At 37.3% G+C, this 22319-nt stretch overlaps 1 protein-coding gene across 1 annotated transcript in view; it reads right to left on the bottom strand.

Moving 5' to 3' along the window:
* Window positions 1-288: 288 nt before the first annotated feature.
* The window catches only part of LOC124712512 (retinol-binding protein pinta-like), a 304107-nt gene continuing 282076 nt past the window's right edge, over window positions 289-22319 (bottom strand). The window contains exons 6-7 of the mRNA XM_047242822.1: window positions 16416-16518; window positions 289-1916 (exon numbers count right to left, since the gene is read on the bottom strand). Coding sequence (XP_047098778.1) covers window positions 1759-1916; window positions 16416-16518 — 261 coding nt within the window. The 3' untranslated portion in view covers window positions 289-1758. The remainder of the gene's footprint in view (window positions 1917-16415; window positions 16519-22319) is intronic.

The raw sequence follows: 22319 nt of genomic DNA, 5'->3' as shown, positions 1-22319 counted from the left end.
GGTGAGACAGTTTCTTTGGTTTATGACTACAAACAATGTTAGAAATCACAAATATTTTAGGGCATGTAGTGCTGAAATGTTTATGTAAGGAAATGTAGATCTTTGAAGAAGCACTTCACTAGATCTACAAGTTGAACCATCCAATTCAGTCACATACAGACCTTAATACAGCATAGCATCTCATCATAATATCAACAACAAATACATAAATACCAACTGAAACTGGTTTATTCAAAAATTCACTTTGTGATTTAGGTCTGTGGCCTGAACATTTCTCATTATTTAATTTGTTTCAAAGTCACAACCATGTGCATAAAATCCAGAAAAAGAAAACAAGTTTATTGCTGCACTGATTATATATTTAACAACAGCAAATCACTGATGGCCAATGCCATAAACACTTTTTTTTATTGTGAATACATGGGAGTACTTGCCTAAAAAGGTAGAAAACTTGAATATACTTTTACAAAATGCATAATTAAAATAATATTATCTGTTTTACATTAATAACTAACATGATAAAATAACTTGTAAATGTTCCGATGATTAATGATCAGTAAACTGTAAAGCCATACCAAATACATAGCATCACTCAGCAGCTAGAAAATAACCTTCATTTTCACACTCTGCTTTTAGGTTGTCTGATGAGCATTGGAAAAAGTGCTAAGATTTATCGTAGATTATAGTACAAATAGAGCACTTTTTATTTCAATTAGAAACATGTCTCCATGTTTTGCAGATTTGCTTCTTTTGATCTACAGCAAGAAAAAGTCAAGTTGAGCAATGAATTGAAAATAAAGAAAATGAAAAATTATTAATAAAACAAAACCAGCAGACAGAGAAATAGTACCTACTTCTGCATCTGAATATTGAAAATACACAGAATTTCAAACTGTAGCTCAGTAAAAGAGTTGATCTGTGACATAATTTTAACTTTAGAAATAACAAGTCTTTAAGAATAATCAAGTATGGCTATTCATAAAGATCATTAATCCTTATATTATAAAACAAACTAAAATTACTGCAAAAGTATTGCACATTCCCATTGCTTTGGTTCAGAGTATAGATTATGATAACATTATAACACCATTGACATATAACACTAGAATGATATTTTGTGTTTATAAGTTCTGAGTCTTGCTTTCCTTAATGCTGCTCCAGATATGTGCCAACATTATGACTAGGAAAATTCCATTTTGATGTATAAGAAGCTATGTTCTGCAGATGAATAAGAAGATTTATTGCTATACAGATTAAATACAATATTGAGTAACATATTTGGTATGTTATTTGTTTTTATAAAATTCTTTGTCACTAGAGACTTGCAGGTTCAAAACTGAGACAGTAAACTTCATTATAATCAACATAATAACAATATGTTACAATAATAACACTGCTGACAGTTGCCAATTACACACGTCAGCAAACACAAATCTAAAATGTACAGCACACTACCATATTACTATGGCCTTTGAACTTATAGAAGAGTAAAAAGTAAGTGAGTAGGCCTATATAATATATACACATGAAATCAAGTATATTGTAGTGGAATTGTGACAACTGTGGGGTGACTATTCACTTTAAACATTGTCATTTTACTCAGTTGGGTAAATCACAAAGTCAGTAGTATGTGTAACATAAGATATGGAAAATGGCGTATAACATTCAGTTGGCGGGAGTGTCAGGAAAAGTGAAAGTACTGTTTGATGCCAAAAATGTGACACAAAATTTGTAATATGCAAGGACTAGAAGAATTTTTCAATCGAGAGAAAGCTGTTGAAGAGAATTAGTGTCACTGCCCCAGAAGATCTGCCACCAACTTTGTTTTGGAGGACGTTTACTTTCATCCACACGCAGAACTTCTTCTTCCATTAAAAATGATCTGTAACTTGTCCGCAGCAAGGTGCGATATTTATCTGTAATTTCAAGTAATCAAATTGAGAAGAGATAAATTTTATTTAGTTCAAAATTAGTATGTTACTAAGAATGGAGACAATGGAGACAAGAAACATGGTTAGAGGACAAAAAGCAATAAAAACTAAAAATGAAGAATAAAAAACACACACACACACACACACACACACACACACACACACACACACACACACACAGAGAGAGAGAGAGAGAGAGAGAGAGAGAGAGAGAGAGAGAGAGAGAGAGAAGAGGAATCAAAGACACAAATGATGGTAAGGCTTCTCTTTATATGGGAAAGGATTGTGTGATTTTTGAGAAGTATAATAAATTCACATCATATCAGAAACATTTTTTCTTCATTATGGAGATCAGAATATTCCTTTAGTAATTATCATATTATTCATTTTAGTCATGAAGAATAATGACAAAGAATAAAAATAAATTGTTTTACTATGTGCAATTGAACTGTTCTGTTTTCCCTTGTTAATTATTTGTAGAGATTTTGTGAACCACTAATATACTTTGATTTGAACCTGAAAGTTTACACATTACAGCAAAACAAATAAGCATATTGCAACTGAGATGTGTCATATGCACAAGAATACTATAAACACATGCAAAGATCTAATAAAATACAGTTCAGTGTTTAAAACCTTTCAAAGGTCAGTGTGTAAATAAACTTGCTGCTTCATTTAAAAGGTGAGCTCTGTATAATTAGCTCACAAAATCAATTATTAATGAACAGTTGTAAGGATCTGTAACACAGGGACTTTTGTTCAACAGTAGATAACAATTCCTATCCTGATTGATGAAATTTGCAATTCCATTTCTTTTTTCAGCTATGTTCTATTGACAATTGCAAATCTTATGCACTAAAAGAGAGCCTTTAGGATTGGTGTATTGTACTGTGTGAAGTGATCGTATGGCATTGTTGGCCGGGAGGCCCCATGCGGGGAAGTTTGGCCGCCGTATTGCAAGTCCTTTTTAGTTGACGCCACTTCGGCGACTTGTGAGTCAATGATGAAATGATAATCAAGAACACACAACACCCAGTCATCACAAGGTTGAGAAAATCCCTGACCCCGCTGGGCATCGAACCCGGGACCCCGTGTGCAGGAAGCGAGAACGCTACCGCAAGACCACGGGCTGTGGACGATGTATTGTACTTATTTCAGGTTTCATTATTCATGTTTTGGGAATTGATTTTTGTCTTTGATTTTAAAGATATTAATAATCCTGTAGATTCCTTTTGCTTCTTTCTTATATAACTGGCAAATATTCTAGATTTTGTAGTATTTGGTCATGAAAATTCCATTTCTATAAATTTTATTTGTGTCCAAAGTTATGTTTTCATGGGAAATATTAACTTGAGCAGGAAGAAAAAATATATACAAGATTTAATTTACTCATTTGTCAGTTTTGCAAAGATTGAGATTTTCATGCTATAAAATTATGTTGTTGGTGTTACAGACCAAAGAGTTAATCAACAGAAATAATCAATTTTTGAACATGTAATGTAATTGGATAGACAGTCATTTATTACTCAGTATTATCGTGGCCTTGACTGTATTAAGCAGCTACTTTGACAAGGCTATGACTTCCTAAAATCATGCTCTAAAATGAGGTCCTTTCTGCCCAACATTTTGCCCACCACACTTAGAATTGCTTTTCATCACTCTCCTAATCTCCACAATATCTTTGTCAGACCCTATGCTCCTTCTGCTACATCTGCCTACCGTATGGCTCCTACACCTGCTATCATCCCTACTCTAAGACTTCCTCCTACCATCACCTATACCAGCCCTGTAACTGGCAAAAAATATACTATCAAAGGGAGAGCCACCAGTGAAATGACACATTGTACCCCAGTTGATACATCAGAATGACCAGCACCAAGTTATCAGTCAGGATGAATGGATGTAGGCAGAGGGTGTATACTGGCAACACAAAATATCCTGTTGAAGAGCATGCTCTACACCATGACAGTCATGACTTCAGTTCCTGTTTCATCAGACCTGCCATCTGAATTGTTCCCTCAGACACCAGTTTCTCAGAACTCCACAGGTGGGAACTAGTATTGCAACATATCCTTGTTTCTCATCATGCAACTGGCCCTAATTTACATTAATTTCTTTGGTTGAGTAACTATTTCTTTCTTCACTCCCTTTATGTTTCTGCGTCTTTCATTTCCAGACCTGTTCTCTTTTCACCCTCTCCCTCCCATCTCTTATCACATATAATACATTTAGCTTTTTGCTCTAACTAAATGGTGCACAGTGCTTTGGCAGTAATCTCTGCCTTGTGTATTATGCAGTCTTCCACTTTTGAGCTCTCAGGTTTTCAAATATCATCTGATGCAATTCCCAACAAGCAATCTTCCCTTCTCATCCCGTCTGGTAAGTCTCCCCTGACCTGGGGTTCAGGGTGACTTTTCCAAACTCTACCCCTTTTTCTAAACCTCATCAGTCCTTTTCCTTAACACCTCTTCCTTCTCCTTCAACCTTTTGCCAGAAGAAATAGCCACTGGACCTGAAAGCTTGCAAACTTTAATATCTTTTATATGTGCATTCTCCCGCACTGCTTGGTGAGTAGATTTTTTACCTATTCAATTACATTACACCAAAGAGCTAGACAGTCTTTGATTAATTTTCAGGGAGAGTAGTGTTGATTTGGAACTGGAGCAGAACAACTATATGATTGCTTTAGAGTGAAGTTGCATTCTTTGTCTGAATATTGAGAACTAAGTCTTTATCATGTACAGCATTTTTATTTAATCTTGTGACTATTAAAGGACTATGGAAGTGAAATGCAATTCCATCTCATTAATTTACAAACAGTGAATTTTATATAGAAACCCAAATGACTCCCTGCAGCAAAGTTCATAAAGCTGAAAATGTGAAGTTGAACTGTTGAAACTGGAAATATATCATGAGTCTTACAGTGTGAATTAAAACCTTCACAGATACTTTAGAAACCTCTGCCTGAAAATCGTACCCAAGAAATATGAAGTCAACAAGCTGAGCCATAGATATTTCTGTAGATCAAAATGAGAATAAAAGTTGTTTTGGTAATTCAACAACCATTATTGAACTCAGAATCTATACTACTGTTTCCCTCACATTAAGCTTAGCATTTACAAATCAGATAGTCCTGATAAAGAAATACAAATACATCATTTATTATATTACAACAAAGACTCGTTGATTGGACTTTGATAATGGCAGTGATTAGACAGTCTACAAGAAACAATTATTAATAAATTGTAATAAATGTTTTCTGCTAAGATTTCCCCTGAAACTTTTGATTACTGTCACCACATTTGTAAAAGAGTGCAAATGTTCATGTTACACATTAGAATTACTATGAGTATACATATTCTTGAACTTAGCAGCTGACTGGACTTGAGTATCTAACCTGAGCACCAGTTTGCCATTTGCCCAAGGATCTTCCCTACACCATTTGTGCAACTTAATGGCTTCCCTGATTTCGGGAGAGGTGTTAATACCACATCCTTCCAAGAGTTAGGAATGTCTCTTGTCTTTAATATGTGGTTGAATAGAGTGGGGAGGACTTTCTATAAGGTACTTAATACTATGTAACGGGTTTTGTCATGATTAGTTGTTGCATCAGATGCCTTGTAAAATGCCAGATCCAGCTTTCAAATGGAGAACGGACATTTGTAAATATTATTTTTACTGGAATCTAAGTCCCCGTTTCCTCTCTCTGTTCTGTGTCATGGTGGAAGTCTTGATGCTGGCTTGTCGTGATTGTCACTCCCTAGAAATGTTTCACTACTTTCAGTACTATATTCTCTGGTTGGTCATAAGATGACCACGTTTTTTTTTAATAAAAGAAAAGCATAATCTTGTGTATTGTGTGTGCAGTGTATTGTAAAACATACACAGTATTGTGCTTTTCATTTACAATTTTTAACTTGCCCTTCAAGAGGTGACAACATTATGATTTATTATTATTCTAGTGACTGGGTATCTTCCACCTCATCCAAAAATTTTCCAGTAGGACTCTTTACTAATGTGGGATTTCTGCAACTGCTTATGGGATTGAAGACAATCTCATCTCCCTCTCCATATTATGGTGGAAATACATAATGTTTCCCACTTGAAAGGCTGCTAGGCTATCTGCAGTGGTCGGGACTTAGAGCACTGCAGATCCTGATTTTAGTGTCGCCTTTTCACTCCACTATGGGGCAGGCAGCTTCTGCTGGCTTCCTGAAGATTTTAGAATGTATGCACCAGTGGATTTGTGAATCATGTTATAAAGTGATCCATCCATTCTTAACCCTGTTGCAGTGTTCAAAGACAGCCAGGTAGTCACACAAATCTAGTCTGCTTTTCTGAAAATCTACTGTGATGGCTTTCTGTCTGGCACTTTTGCACCTGCTGTTCATATCCAGATAGGGGAGGGGTCAGTGAATAGGGAATCATTGAATCCTTCAGTTTGTCTGAGGGCAAGACATCATGTTGACAGATCAGCAACAGATAATGGCTTGGTTACAGTAGTCAAATACATGCTCATCTTGTATTCAGGACACACAAAATTTCTGATTTAGTGAGTGAGTCCAATGGCACATATAAGCATTGAAGAAGAGAGATGTTCAATGAGATTAGTTAGCACTTCTAGGTTTAAATCTTCATTACATATAGTACTATATATTGCTTACACTCTATCACAATACCAATTTATAGATGACAATGAGGGAAAGAGGGAAAGTATGGATTTTCATTGTCAGCGAGTATGACACACAACCTTTAGCCATCCCCATACTAATGCTGGAGGCTGAAACCCTTGAACACAGAGGTATGCAACTGTTTTAGAGATCTCTTGAAGACAAAAGCATGTTGATCTTCCCTGTGCTAAGAGTCTTAGTTCCTCTGCATGATTTTAGGAACCATTTACATCCCACTGGATTATATAAGCAATTTTATTAGTGAGGTCGTACATCTGACCCATTACCTGTCTGTAGAGATTTTAAGTGTGTGGCAGTTGTGGATTTAGAGATGAGAGTGTTTGATTATAGCAGACTTCATAGTCAATTGCTTTCACAGCAGATTTGATTTTAGACTGTTCTGTTAGCACCAATGAAACTTGGTCAGATGCTTTTGGACTGACTTTGTTTGGTTTTTGATCATTCAGTCATTATTTTCACTTCAGAAGAAGTATTAATGACATTGATCATTTTGGTACACTTCAGGCCATACTTTTGCCACTTTCTGTTTCACTGCTGCCATCAGCTGTTTGGTACTTTCAGTGCTAGATAGAAATGAACTACTTATCAAGAAGTGTCTGTGTGCTTTTACAGTTTAATCATAAATTTCTAGTGCATTTGTGTTGTGTAGTTTACCATTGTCTTTAGTATGGGTAGGAACTGTGAATCCCATGTTTGGATGCGAGCTGAGTTGGTGACCTTCACTCATATCTCCACAGAGGTGCTGGCTTCAGTCTCATTGCTTGAAGCTGTTAACAATAGGCAACACTGTGGGGTTCCAAGGGATGTCCAGAACCCCACATGTCCCACCAATAGACTTGCTACTGTGGTTGGTCCAGTTACTGCCCACATTGAAGTGTGGCTGGTAAAGGTTCTTAGCCTGGTACAGTTGCCTGCAATGTTTGGGCACTCGCAGAAGGTATGATTATTAGTTGTGGGAGCTCCAATGTTAGGAATGTGATGGATCCTCTTAGGCTTATAGCAGCCAAGGAGAGTGCAGTGTATACTCTTTGCACATTCTGGGGGAACAAGTTCTTCCAGATATCACAACAGGCGCAGTGTGCAGCCAACTGCAACTGGCGGCTCATGTCAGTACTAGCGACGTGCATCAGTTTGGACCTGAAGTATTCTCTCTGGATTCTGCCGGCTATTTGAGAGGTAAAGACAGCCACTATTACTTGTGAGATGAAGACAGAGCTCACCATCACTAGCATTGTTTACAGGACCGTCAGAACCTCAGAGGGCTCTGAAACTGTATAGGCTGCAGATTCAGATTCGTTAACTTGAATCATAGAGTGGAGAGATGTCAGGATGCATATAATATGTCATGGGTCAATTACACACAGGAGGTGCTTACACGGGTAGTGGGGACTGTGTGAAAAAGACTGGATGATTTCTAAGTTTGAAGTTTGTGAAAGTGTAAAAATATGGGTTCAGTCTCAAGGGGTGCATGTCACACATGAGATGAGGGTAGACCTAAGAAACATTAGTATTATAGTTTTAAATTGTCATAACTGTAATGGAAAAGAATCAAAGCCCCAAGTGTTCATAAGAAGCACTGAAGTAAACATTGTTATAGAAGCTGAAAGCTGGATTTTAGTTCAGCTGAAGTATTTACCAAGGACATAATGGTGTTCACAAAGGATAGCATGTTTGTTGTTGTTAGTAGTTTCTTTTGTAGTGGAATTGAAGTAGATAATTGTTGTGTTTTAGTGTGGTTAAAATCTATATTCAACAGCCAGAACAAATTAATAATAGATTCATTCTCTGTTGCTTCCAAACTAGGTAAGTGTAAACCTGTAAACCAGACTGAGATGTGGCAAGTTGGAAACTCTCCATTTGTTACGCTTCCTACTCCCATCAATAACCTGATTTTTGATTCTAATTTTAATACAGTTGCAAATGAAATATGTAATATGCACATGACTATTTCAGAACATCAGTTTGGCAAATTTCCATTTAAATTAATTATTCAGGTGATTAATTTGGATATACATATTCAAGTAAGATGAATAGTTTTTGTCAGAGGATCATTAATTGAAAGTTACTGCTTATTGAAAGTTCTACAACAATACACAATGGAAAAACTACATTTTACAGAGTGAATTTTGCCTCTGTGATATTGCATATGCGATTATTAGATTCTGAAATTTGGCACTCTAATTATGTTAATATATTTGTTCTGAATCACACGACAGTCCTCAATAATTAATTAAATTTTGCATAAGTTATCATAATATAAAATTATTTTCAAGATGGATGCCATACCTGTAAGTTAGGTATTTTCAAATGGAAGCATAAGATGGTTCTGTATACTGTATTCTAGCCTTCAACATTTTTCATAAAACTGAAAACAATAAAGTCTTGTAGTCCATCCAAAACAGCAAGCTTTAACCTACCTAATTTTCAAAATATTATGTAGTAATATTATGTAGTTTCTGAGATCAACAAATATCTGCATGCTAATCTTTAAATAGCCCATGCCACCCCAAAATTTCCAGTCTGAGTCCAATGTTCAACTCATACCACCTATGTATATAAAAGTTGTGACCTCGAAGCTTACAGGCAGCAACTGTGCCTACTGAGGTTCACATCTATGTGAAATCAGTGTGTAAAAAATACCAGCTGCTAGCAATTATATTGGCTGATATGAAAGAATCTGTAGGATCCAGTCTGGGCTTGGATAGCAAAAGTTGTTTTGCACACTTGTAAAAGCCTGCAACTGACAAATAACCATGTAAAATTTACATATCTTTAAATCTCAGGTATGATTGTAAACATCCAATATCAAAAAGTGACTATTTCATAAAAGTTGCTTATTAGAATTTCAAAAAATTATGTTGTTGACTTTCTACATGAAAACAACATGTACACTGTGTGTTATCATGTGTTGCCACTGTGTCAGAGAATAGTTAAGTCACTGAGCCAAGGTATAGTATTGTGCACAAGTTTATGAAAGGAGATGAGCAGTTCTCTTTATGTATGAAAATTGCATATTGTATGACAGGAACTGGCTACTGAAATTTTGCAAGTGCAAGTGAAGTGAAAAGGAATTACTTATATTCAAATAATGTGTGCAGTGAATCATTTGGCACTATCCTTTCTAAAGTCAGTCTTCAGGATATTATTTCAAAAACATCAGGATATTATTTCAAAAACATCAGGATATGAGACTTCAAGTCAATGAGAAATGAGTGCAAAATAGGAAAGGGATTATGCCACAAGATGTGGCTTAAATTCAGAGAAATAGTAATGACAGCAGTTGAGAGATTTATACCAAATAAACTGCTAAGAGTTAGAACAGTTCCTACATGGAACACAAAGCATGTCAGAGCACTCTTGTAGAAGCAAAACTCTCTCTCGAAATCTGGCAGGCAATCCATAGATATTCTGGCCATATTTAAAGTGCGCCAGCACCAATCAATACCTCCACTGTGTGATAGAAATGGTAATATTACTGATGATAATGCCACTAAAATGGAGTTACTAAACATGGTTATCCGACATTGCTTCACCAAAGAACATGAAGAAAATATTCCAGAATCGAAATCAAGAACAGCTGCTTACATGAGCACCTCAGAAGAAGATTCTCTTAGTGTAGCGAAGCAACTTAACAGTAGAATGCCTGGTGGAGGTCAACTGACCATTTTTTATCTTAAGATGCAAATTTCTTTGGTGTATAAAATAGACTGTTCCTGTGATTTTATAGTTTAATCGTTTTAGAGGAGTTTTAATTTGCCTTAATTTGTTTGCTTTGCAACTAAATTGTTTTAAGATGACCTTTGGTTCCTGGTGCTGTCAATTGATCACTTCTCACAGATTTATTTGGCTGTTTCCTTAGACACAACAGTGAACTTTGTGCAATGTTGTGTGGAACAGTTTTTGTGCATTTGGCTGTTCTCACTAACAGTTCAGCTGTTGGACTATAATGGATCATTATTGTAGTCGCATCTTTTCTGAAGCCGAAATTATAGAAATTATTTGCATGTCTCCAACTCAGTCAGAAGCACAAGGGTTACAGGGAGAGCACAATGAAAATTGTGCATTAGGCAATGAATACAATCCTTCGTGCTAGAAGGAAAAGTCCGCAAAATGTTATTTGAGAGACTCCGTGATCTATAGGGCATGTAAAGTTAGGGAAGAATCCTCGCCTAGTGCACTTTGCCAAGCCACTCATGAAAATATGTTGTGCCTGGTGAAAAATGCACTGAAACAGAAGCACATATTGTACTCAATGGAGCTATCCTTGATTTTGGAGGTGTGACTAGGGCCTCCTTTTGGGTAGACCGTTCGCCAGGTGCAAGTCTTTCGATGGAGGTGCTGGAAGCATTATTATGCAAGAAAAAATACTAAAAGCAATATTAAAGACAGTAAATATGAATAACATAACATTTTGTAATAAAAAAAGTGTAAAATCCAATAAGAACCTCAAGGGGCAGTTGACCTCCACTGTGTATTCTAAGGAATGATTCAAAGCTTGGTGTTCTAGTGTTAAATCACTTAATAAAGACAAGTCTTCCAGCCCAGGCTGTACACCAGTCAGGGCCCTTTCAGACTATGCTGATGTAATAGATGCATACTTAGCAATCATATACGGCCACTCGGTTGATGAAAGATGTGTACCTAAGGACTGGAACATTGCACAGATCACACCAATACACAAGAATGAAAATGGAAGTAATCCACCGAATTGCAGACCTATATCACTGACATCAATTTGCAATGGGGTTTTGGATTGTATACTATGTGAATACCAGGGTCATCCACAAAGTAAGTGCCATTTCTATTTCTATCCGCGGCAGCACTACGATTGCAGTTCCGAGCATGCATGGCAGTTACGCCGACTCAAGGAGAAGACATGTATGCCATTTTCAGATTGCTGCTGACGACATGTGCTTTGTAGTCCTTCTTTATAATGTCAGCCATAATTGAAAATGCCGCTGCGTGTAAAATCAGATTTGTGATTCGTTTTCTAAATGCAAAGACAGTTAAATCAAAGGAAATTCATTGGCAAATCTGTGACATTTACGGGTGAAATGTTGTGAGTGATTCAATGGTTAGAAGATGGGTCAGACTGTTCAATGAAGGACATGATCAAGTGCACGATGAATGTGACCAAACAACTCTTATGGGAATTTCACTGGGACGCGTTTGATTATCCTCTGTGCAGCCCGGACCTTGCTCCTAGTGACTTTCATCTCTTCTTACACCTAAAATCTGTCCTTGGTGGTCAACACTTCAACAATGATGATGAGCTGAAAGAACATGTTACCACATGGTTGAATACCCTGGCATCAACCTTCTATGAAGAAGGCATACAAAAACTTGTGCCACGCTGTGACAAGTGCCTACAAAATTTCAGAAGCTATGTAGAAAGGTAGTTTAACAGTTGTACAATAAATGTTTTTTCTGTATCTTTATATGTTTGTTTTATATAACCAAATGGAACTTACATAGTGGACATACCTCATATTATGAATTATCTCAAAGAAAATGATCTACTGACACATAGTCAGCATGGATTAAGAAAATATCATATTTGTGATACACAACTGGCCCTTTATTCACATGAAGTGCTGTTGGCAGGGGATCTCAAATTTATTCTGTATTTCCAGAAGGCTTTTGATGACATTCCTCAGAAGCAGCTTCTAATCAAATTACATGCCTATGGCGTTGTGTGACTGGATTTTTTATTTTCTGTCGGAAAGATCACAGTTTGTAGTATCTGATGGAAAGTCATCAAGTAAAACAAAAGTGTTATCTGGCATTCTCTAAGGAAGTGTTATAGACCTTTTGCTCTCCTTAATCTATATAAACAATTTAGGAGACAATCTGAGTGGCCCTCTTAGATTGTTTGCAGATAATGACATTGTTTACCATCTCGTTAAGTGATCAGAAGATCAAAACCAATTGCAAACTGGTTTGAACAAGACATATGTATGATGAAAAAGCTGCAAAGTGACTCTAAGCAATAAAAAGGGCGAGGTCATCCACATGTGTACCAAAAGGAATCCTTTAAATTTTGGTTATATGATAAATCACACAAATTTAAAGATGTCAATTCAACAAAATACCTAAGAATTGCAACAATTATGAACAACTTAAGCTGAAATGATAACAGATAATATTGGAGGGGGGGGGGGGATAAACAAAGAACTGTATTTTACTGCCAGAATACTTGAAGATTCAAGAGGTTGCCTACACTAGGCTTGTCTGTCCATTTCTGGTGTAGTGTGTAGTGCTGCACTGTGTGGGGTCATGGCTCAGTAGAATTAACAGGGGACACTGAAAAAGTTCAGAGAAAGGCAGTTTGTTTTGTTTATAATGGAATAGGGCAGAGTGTGTAATGAATATGATACAAAAATTGGGATGGCAATTATTAAAACAAACCATTTTTGCTGCAAGGTCTTTTCACCATATTTCTGCCACTAACTTTCTGTTCCAAACATGAAAATATTTTGTTGTTACTTACCAACATAGAGAGCAACTATCGTTGTGATACAGTATAAGAAATCAGAGCTTGAACGAAAAGATTTAAATGTTTTTTCTCTTTCTCATGCTTGTCTGAAGGAGATTCGATGATCCCTCTGCCAAACACTGAAATGTCACTTGCAGATAGTCATGTAGATGTAGATGCTTATATCAAGGCTCCTTATGTATGAAAGAAAGGTTTCATAATTCCACTAGCATTAACATACATTTGTGTTCATGTTGATTGTCTCTGTGTCAGCTTTTGTCATAGATTTCTGCACTTCTGGCATGAAAGACAAGAGAGATGATGATCTACATTAATGAACTGAGTACCTTCTCTGAATCTCTGTAAGTCATTTTATGGTAGTTTTTATTTCTTGCATCTTTTTCTCCCTTCATTCTCACAAGTGGGTCACTCTCAGTCTGAGAGTTCCATAACGTGTCTCTCACTCCCAGCCTTCCAAAACCTATCCCTCTTTCCTCTGTGAGGAAGGAACTAACGGTTCCAATAATTACTAACAATTTTTTGGCATTTGAGTGTCTCTCTTAGCAGCATTGGAATTTCATCCTATGAAGGTAAAAACTGGCCAGCTATTTAGTCTCACTCTAAATAATTATGTAATTGATTTTTTTTTAAAAACAGGAGACTTTTCTGTGTTGCCTGTTTAGCTCTCTTGGATTACTCATAACTCTTTTCCTCTCATTCATGTAAACTGTTCTCCTGGGTCCAGAGAATTTTTGTCTGTCTTCAACTCAGCATGTGATGTATTTATGATAACCAATAAGCAATTAATATCAAAATAATAAATAAAAGGAGAATTAATTTTCAAAATAAAATGATTACATGATTAAAGAAAATAAAAGATAAAACAACAAATAATCTACTAATACTGCTACTTAATTTTGTTCATTATAATAAATGTTTTTGGAAAGCCTGGTGTAACTGGTGCTGTTTTTCATCATTTAAAACAATACTGCAACTACTAAACAACCACCAGTTTTTATTATAAAATAAAACATAGAGTGGAACTTTGTATGCTGGACCGAGACTCAAACTAGGTATGTTTGCCGTTCATGGGCAAGTACTCTACCGACTGAGCTACTCAAGCACGACTTACGACCCCCTGTCACCACTTTGCTTCCAACAGTACCTCATCTCCTACCTTTCAAACTTCACAGAAGCTTTCTGCTGCAGAGTGAAAATTTCATTCTGGAAACATCCCCCAGGCTGTGGCTAAGCCAAATCTCCACAATATCCTTCCTTTGAGGAGTGCTAGTCTTGCAAGGTTTTCAGGAGAGCTTCTGTGAAGTTTGTAAGGTAGGAGATGAGGTACTGACAGTAGTAAAGCTGGGAGGAGGGGTCATGAGTCATGCTGGGGTAGTTCAGTTGATGGAGCACTTGCCTGTGAAAGGCAAAGGTCCCGAGTTTGAGGTTTGGTCCAGCACTTAGTTTTAATCCGCCAGGAAGCTTTATATCAGCGCACACTCCACTGCAGAGTGAAAATTTCATTCTGAAAACAACCCATAAGTTGTGGCTAAGCCCTGTTTCTGCATTATCCTTTTTTCCAGGGGTGCTAGTGTTAAAAGGTATGCAGTGGAGCTTCTGTGAAGTTCGGAAAGTAGGAGATGGAGTGCTCGTGGAAATACAGCTGTGAGGAGGAGACATGAGATGTGCTTCAGTAACTCAATTGGTAGAACACTTGCCTGTGAAGGTAAAGGCCCTGAGTTCAAGTCTTGGTCCTGCACACAGTTTTAATCTGACAGGAAGTGTTATATCAGTGTAAATTCTGCTGCAGAGTGAAAATTTCATTCTGAAAATATAAAGTCTTTTTCTAATCTATTTTTCCACACTTGTGGTGAACCCTGCTGGTTGCATTTGTTTCTAGGAATGGAAATTTAATTCAAGAGACAGTCAGCCAATCCCAAATGGAAAATGTTCATTTTACCATGTACGTTGTTGGTGAGATCTTCTCTTTCTTCAGGTTCTGTGTGTAGAATTCCAGGACCACCCACCCACAGTACCTACTGAGACCATGGTCATTAGGTATGTTGCTCTAAGGTCTTCTGCTGAGATCCTCACTAAAGCCAGTGAGAATCACTAGTCTCAAAAATCCTCACACAGTGTCCTCTTTGTGTAGGCCTCCTTCTATTTCTCAGCCAAACCTATAGCTGTTTTACTGTCTGTCTGATCTTCCCATTCTCTAATTCATGTTGTTATGACCAGCATCTCTGATGTGTCTGCACTGGTTTCTGACATGACTGCTCAAGCTCTTCTTCCCTTGTGTATATTTCTAAGTCTTTCAAGGAAACTTGTTAGATTTGTTAGCCTTTCTCCTCTCAGTATTATAGAAATTGTTGGATTCTGGAAGAAATTTCCATTGTCATCTGACACTACTAACTGTTTATTAAACTGCCATACCCCATGGGCAACCACACTCACATGCATTGATTAGTCTTAATTTTATTCTTTTCAGATAGCCTGGGTATGTTCAGTATCCAATAGAGTGATGACTCATCCTCCTGGAGGGCTACATGTATTTTAAACTGAGCTGCTGACACAGACTTGAAAGGGAAACAAACACACTTTGCTGTTGGTGCTGTTTCCTAGGAAAGCTTGTGTGCTTGCAGGAGTCATACATTATTTTCTTCTTTTGTTGAAACAAGTTACATGAATACAGGAAAAATCATGATTTTGTGCTGTCTGAATATTGGAACCACTCATATAGACTTGTGGAAATGTTTATGGGCTGCCAAGTGCACAAGAATAGTGTGTCCATACAAATGATGCTTTAAACTCCATAGGGGGTTTGGGATGTATGACTACATTTTGAAATGGAGTCAGTGTCATTCATCAGATAATTCATATTTCAATTCATTTATTATCAATTCTCATTATACCACTTCTTGAGACAACACATTTTCTGTCAGTAATTGTGCATGTAAGTGCTCCTGCCAAATAATACAAGTTTGAAATCTGTACTGTAGTGTTGTGCACTTTGTTTATGTGTACTTGTCTGCTACTCAAAAGCACTTGCTAGCTGTGAGTTGATACTGATATTAGTTTGTTGCTCATGCCCATCAGACAGTGTGTAAAACTGCCTTTGTGCTAGTGCACAAGCAAACTTTATTATTCTGTAACTTATTATCATGTAGTATGGTAATTAAGGCCCAAAATTCCTAAGATAACAGAAACAAAAGCCAAAGAAATATTAATATATATTAAAATGTAAATTTTGTTGCCATAGCAAGACCACCAGGAATTAAACAGAGCTGGCAACGTCCTCCAGGACCTATATATACATACCAGCAAGTTCCTGACATTTCCCTCCTGTTCCACCATATTCTTCAGGTAATATATCAAGTGGTAAAAATTTTCCTAATGATGTTACTGGGCCATGGAAGTGAAGCTAAAAAAAAGAACAAAGTCTAGTGGTTTACACATAACCATATTTGCACAAGCTACATATGTGACAGTGTGTTGAAGCTGTCAAGAAGGAAATATTCTTAACCAGTTACTGTTGACCACAATACATTGGCAGGATTTCAGCTGTAAATTTTGGTCACAAAATGTTGAAAAAAAGAGTTGAAAAATGAAGCAGTATGTAACAGTTCTGTAGTGTGCCACATTCAGAGAGAAGAGCCAGTAAAATAAAATTTTAGTGGCTCATTATCCTGACAGTAATATGCAAAAGAAGATTGTTACAGACATTACAGGGTTTGTATTTCCATTTTAATTCTGAGACAAATCAAGGTAGAATCCTACAAAATACCACCTCCTTGAGACAAAAAAATACATGTTACATTAAAAACATTGTCTTTTCACTGCTGCAGAGATGACATGTCATAAACTGATCATCTTTGAATGATTGTACGGCTTATATGTGATTGAATGTCATTTTCCTGGAATACAAACTGTCAGGAAATAACTGTTTTTGAAAGCTCAGATTACTCATATTATGGCGTACTATTTGCTGCTAGTAAAGTTTTTCTAATTTCAAAACCACGTAGCTTGGTTAACATACATCATACTCAATACAACATGCTTCCTGAAAGTTTAAAATCAAATAAAGCACAATTAATGAAAAGTGAAAATGTTGCTTCAGAAGAACTGCTTGTGTACAGTAGAAGAATTTGTGAATATCACTCTAAAATAACAAAGTTAAATATTTTCTTATGTACCATAAGCTTATAGCTGGTTAGTTCATTCTTCAGATCAAACAATTCTGTTGGAGGAACATCTGCAACTGAGCATTAAACCTGAGGTTGAAAATCCGGCTACAGTTGTAAGGTTCTTTTATATAGAACACAACTGGTCTTGGGCTCTTATACTCCTATCATCAGGTGTTATACTGAAAATAGCTCAAGACCGGATATAATAATTGTTTTTACACAGAGTCAGACACATAAAAAAGCAAAAAAAAGTTCCATACAACCTTTTAGAAACCACCAGTCAGGCTAGGTGCTGTAAAACCTAAGTCAATGGTAAAGTGACACCAGATGATTACAGATGATTGCCTGGGTAAAAAAATATGCAGTCAACACCAGGACACTTACACCTCATGCTGTGACCTCGAGGGCTGCAGTGGACAAGTACGGGATGTGGTTTTTTACCAGCAAGTGCAGAGCACAGAGCAGCGTACACAAAGGGGGAAGCACACTGTTAAACCAGAGTGGCAAAAGCACTGCCATCTGTTGATGAGAAGAAGAACATGGGGCTATTAGCCCAGTCGCTCACAATTTGAATTAGTGATTTACATTTAAAATAATAAAAAAAAAACATAGGAAGTTACACGAAAAATGTTAAAAGTGCATTATGAGTGGTAAAGGAACATTCTATAGTATTGTCTGGTGTCATTTTGCCATTGACTTAGGTTTTATAGCACCTATCTCATCCAATGGTTTCTAAAATGTTATACGGAATTTTTTCTTTGCTTTTTCATGTGTATTACTCCATGTAAAAACCATTATCATCTCAGGTCTCTTGCTATTTTCAATATAACACCTGATAATGGGCATATGAGTGTCTGAAACCTATCATGTTCTAAATAAAAGAACCTTACAACTGTAGCGAGATTTTCAACCTCTGGAATTCTTCTGATGCTATTTTTCTTCTGAATAACCAAGTGAAATCTTTTCTTAAGTACAAGTTTTCAGCTGATTTATTTCATTCTACAGATGTGACTATCGTTTTTTAATTAAGAGTTCCTAATAATATTTATATAAATTGTAATTGCAATTTGTCCCATATCCACTGTTTTTTGTATCATTAGTTAATTATAGTTTTATACAAATTCAGATTATCATTTATCCCATAGCTACATGTAACAACACACAGCATGATTTATGAGATCAATACAATTCAATTTTTAAAAAATGACTAGGTTTAGCTGCAGCATATTTAATCTTTCAGCCTAGTGATGAATACAGGGTGAAGTGTCACTTACTTCTGCAGATTGTAGTATGGGTCAAAATAAGAAGAAAAGTTCCTACAGTATTATGTCTGCAAACCAATACTTGTTGAGAAATGAGCTGTTGAAGATCGCAGTTCACAGCATTAAGTTTGTTTACAGATAAGGCATGGTTCACAAGAGATAGCATAGTAAATTACTTCAAAATGTATGTGGGGACAAATGTGAATCCTCAAGCAGTTATGCAGGAGAGGTATTAAGATCGCTTCAATATCAGTGTATGGGCAGGAACTGTAGTTGACAGACTCATTTGGTCTTTTTTTTTTTTTTTTTTTTTTTTTTTTTTTTTTCCCATCAGTCTACTGATGGATTTGATGCGGCCCGCCACAAATTCCTTTCCTGTGCTAACCTCTTCATCTCAGAGTAGCACTTGCAACCTACGTCCTCAATTATTTGCTTGACGTATTCCAATCTCTGTCTTCCTATTCAGTTTTTGCCCTCTACAGCTCCCTCTAGTACCATGGAAGTCATTCCCTCATGTCTTAGCAGATGTCCTATCATCCTGTCCCTTCTCCTTATCAGTGTTTTCCACATATTCCTTTCCTCTCCGATTCTGCGTAGAACCTCCTCATTCCTTACCTTATCAGTCCACCTAATTTTCAACATTCGTCTATAGCACCACATCTCAAATGCTTCGATTCTCTTCTGTTCCGGTTTTCCCACAGTCCATGTTTCACTACCATACAATGCTGTACTCCAGACGTACATACTCAGAAATTTCTTCCTCAAATTAAGGCCGGTATTTGATATTAGTAGACTTCTCTTGGCCAGAAATGCCTTTTTTGCCATAGCGAGTCTGCTTTTGGTGTCCTCCTTGCTCCGTCCGTCATTGGTTATTTTACTGCCTAGGTAGCAGAATTCCTTAACTTCATTGACTTCATGACCATCAATCCTGATGTTAAGTTTCTCGCTGTTCTCATTTCTACTACTTCTCATTACCTTCGTCTTTCTCCGATTTACTTTCAAACCATACTGTGTACTCATTAGACTGTTCATTCCGTTCAGCAGATCATTTAATTCTTCTTCACTTTCACTCAGGATAGCAATGTCATCAGCGAATCGTATCATTGATATCCTTTCACCTTGTGTTTTAATTCCACTCCTGAACCTTTTTTTTTATTTCCATCATTGCTTTCTCGATGTACAGATTGAAGAGTAGGGGCGAAAGGCTACAGCCTTGTCTTACACCCTTCTTAATACGAGCACTTTGTTCTTGATCGTCCACTCTTATTATTCCCTCTTGGTTGTTGTACATATTGTATATGACCCGTCTCTCCCTATAGCTTACCCCTACTTTTTTCAGAATCTTGAACAGCTTGCACCATTTTATATTGTCGAACACTTTTTCCAGCTCGACAAATCCTATGAAAGTGTCTTGATTTTTCTTTAGCCTTGCTTCCATTATTAGCCGTAACGTCAGAATTGCCTCTCTCGTCCCTTTACTTTTCCTAAAGCCAAACTGATCGTCACCTAGCGCATTCTCAATTTTCTTTTCCATTCTTCTGTATATTATTCTTCTAAGCAGCTTCGATGCATGAGCTGTTAAGCTGATTGTGCGATAATTCTCACACTTGTCAGCTCTTGCCGTCTTCGGAATTGTGTGGATGATGCTTTTCCGAAAGTCAGATGGTATGTCGCCAGACTCATATATTCTACACACCAACGTGAATAATCGTTTTGTTGCCACTTCCCCCAATGATTTTAGAAATTCTGATGGAATGTTATCTATCCCTTCTGCCTTATTTGACCGTAAGTCCTCCAAAGCTCTTTTAAATTCTGATTCTAATACTGGATCCCCTATCTCTTCTAAATTGACTCCTGTTTCTTCTTCTATCACATCAGACAAATCTTCACGCTGATAGAGGCTTTCAATGTATTCTTTCCACCTATCTGCTCTCTCCTCTGCATTTAACAGTGGAATTCCTGTTGCACTCTTAATGTTACCACCGTTGCTTTTAATGTCACCAAAGGTTGTTTTGACTTTCCTGTATGCTGAGTCTGTCCTTCCGACAATCATATCTTTTTCGATGTCTTCACATTTTTCCTGCAGCCATTTCGTCTTAGCTTCCCTGCACTTCCTATTTATTTCATTCCTCAGCGACTTGTATTTCTGTATTCCTGATTTTCCCGGAACATGTTTGTACTTCCTCCTTTCATCAATCAGCTGAAGTATTTCTTCTGTTACCCATGGTTTCTTCGCAGCTACCTTCTTTGTACCTATGTTTTCCTTCCCAACTTCTGTGATGGCGCTTTTTAGAGATGTCCATTCCTCTTCAACTGTACTGCTCACTGCGCTATTCCTTATTGCTGTATCTATAGCGTTAGAGAACTTCAAACGTATCTCGTCATTCCTTAGTACTCCCGTATCCCACTTCTTTGTGTATTGATTCTTCCTGACTAATGTCTTGAACTTCAGCCTACTCTTCATCACTACTATATTGTGATCTGAGACTATATCTGCTCCTGGGTACGCCTTACAATCCAGTATCTGATTTCGGAATCTCTGTCTGACCATGATGTAATGTAATTGAAATCTTCCCGTATCTCCCGGCCTTTTCCAAGTATACCTCCTCCTCTTGTGATTCTTGAACAGGGTATTCGCTATTACTAGCTGAAACTTGTTACAGAACTCAATTAGTCTTTCTCCTCTTTCATTCCTTGTCCCAAGCCCATATTCTCCTGTAACCTTTTCTTCTACTCCTTCCCCTACAACTGCATTCCAGTCGCCCATGACTATTAGATTTTCGTCCCCCTTTACATACTGCATTACCCTTTCAATATCCTCATACACTTTCTCTACCTGTTCATCTTCAGCTTGCGACGTCGGCATGTATACCTGAACTATCGTGTTGGTCTGCTGTCGATTCTGATTAGAACAAACCGGTCACTGAACTGTTCACAGTAACACACCCTCTGCCCTACCTTCCTATTCATAACGAATCCTACACCTGTTATACCATTTTCTGCTGCTGTTGATACTACCCGATACTCATCTGACCAGAAATCCTTGTCTTCCTTCCACTTCACTTCACTGACCCCTACTATATCTAGATTGAGCCTTTGCATTTCCCTTTTCAGATTTTCTAGTTTCCCTACCATGTTCAAGCTTCTGACATTCCACGCCCCGACTCGTAGAACGTTATCCTTTCGTTGATTATTCAATCTTTTTCTCATGGTAACCTCTCCCTTGGCAGTCCCCTCCTGGAGATCCGAATGGGGGACTATTCCGGAATCTTTTGCCAATGGAGAGATCATCATGATACTTCTTCAATTACAGGCCACATGTCCTGTGGATACACATTATGTGTCTTTAATGCAGTGGTTTCCATTGCCTTCTGCATCCTCATGTCGTTGATCATTGCTGATTCTTCTGCCTTTAGGGGCAATTTCCCACCCCTAGGACAAGAGAGTGCCCTGAACCTCTATCCACTCCTCCGCCCTCTTTGACAAGGCCGTTGGCAGAATGAGGCTGACTTCTTATGCCGGAAGTCTTCGGCCGCCAATGCTGATTATTTATCAAAATTTAGGCAGTGGTGGGGATCGAACCCGGGACCGACGACGTTTTGATTATGAATCAAAGACGCTACCCCTAGACCACAGGTCATACTGGATTAATACGATAAATTGGAGCTATGTATCACCAATTTCTGTATAATGCATAACCAGCACCACTGGAGAACATTGCCCTTGCAAAAAGACAATGACTGTGGTTTATGCATGAAGGGACGTCTCCCCATTTT

The sequence above is a fragment of the Schistocerca piceifrons genome, chromosome 8, assembly GCF_021461385.2.
Source record: "Schistocerca piceifrons isolate TAMUIC-IGC-003096 chromosome 8, iqSchPice1.1, whole genome shotgun sequence".
In the NCBI taxonomy this organism is placed as follows: domain Eukaryota; kingdom Metazoa; phylum Arthropoda; class Insecta; order Orthoptera; family Acrididae; genus Schistocerca; species Schistocerca piceifrons.
The sequence above is the reverse complement of the archived record's forward strand: the minus strand, read 5'-3'. Positions and strand labels throughout refer to the sequence as shown.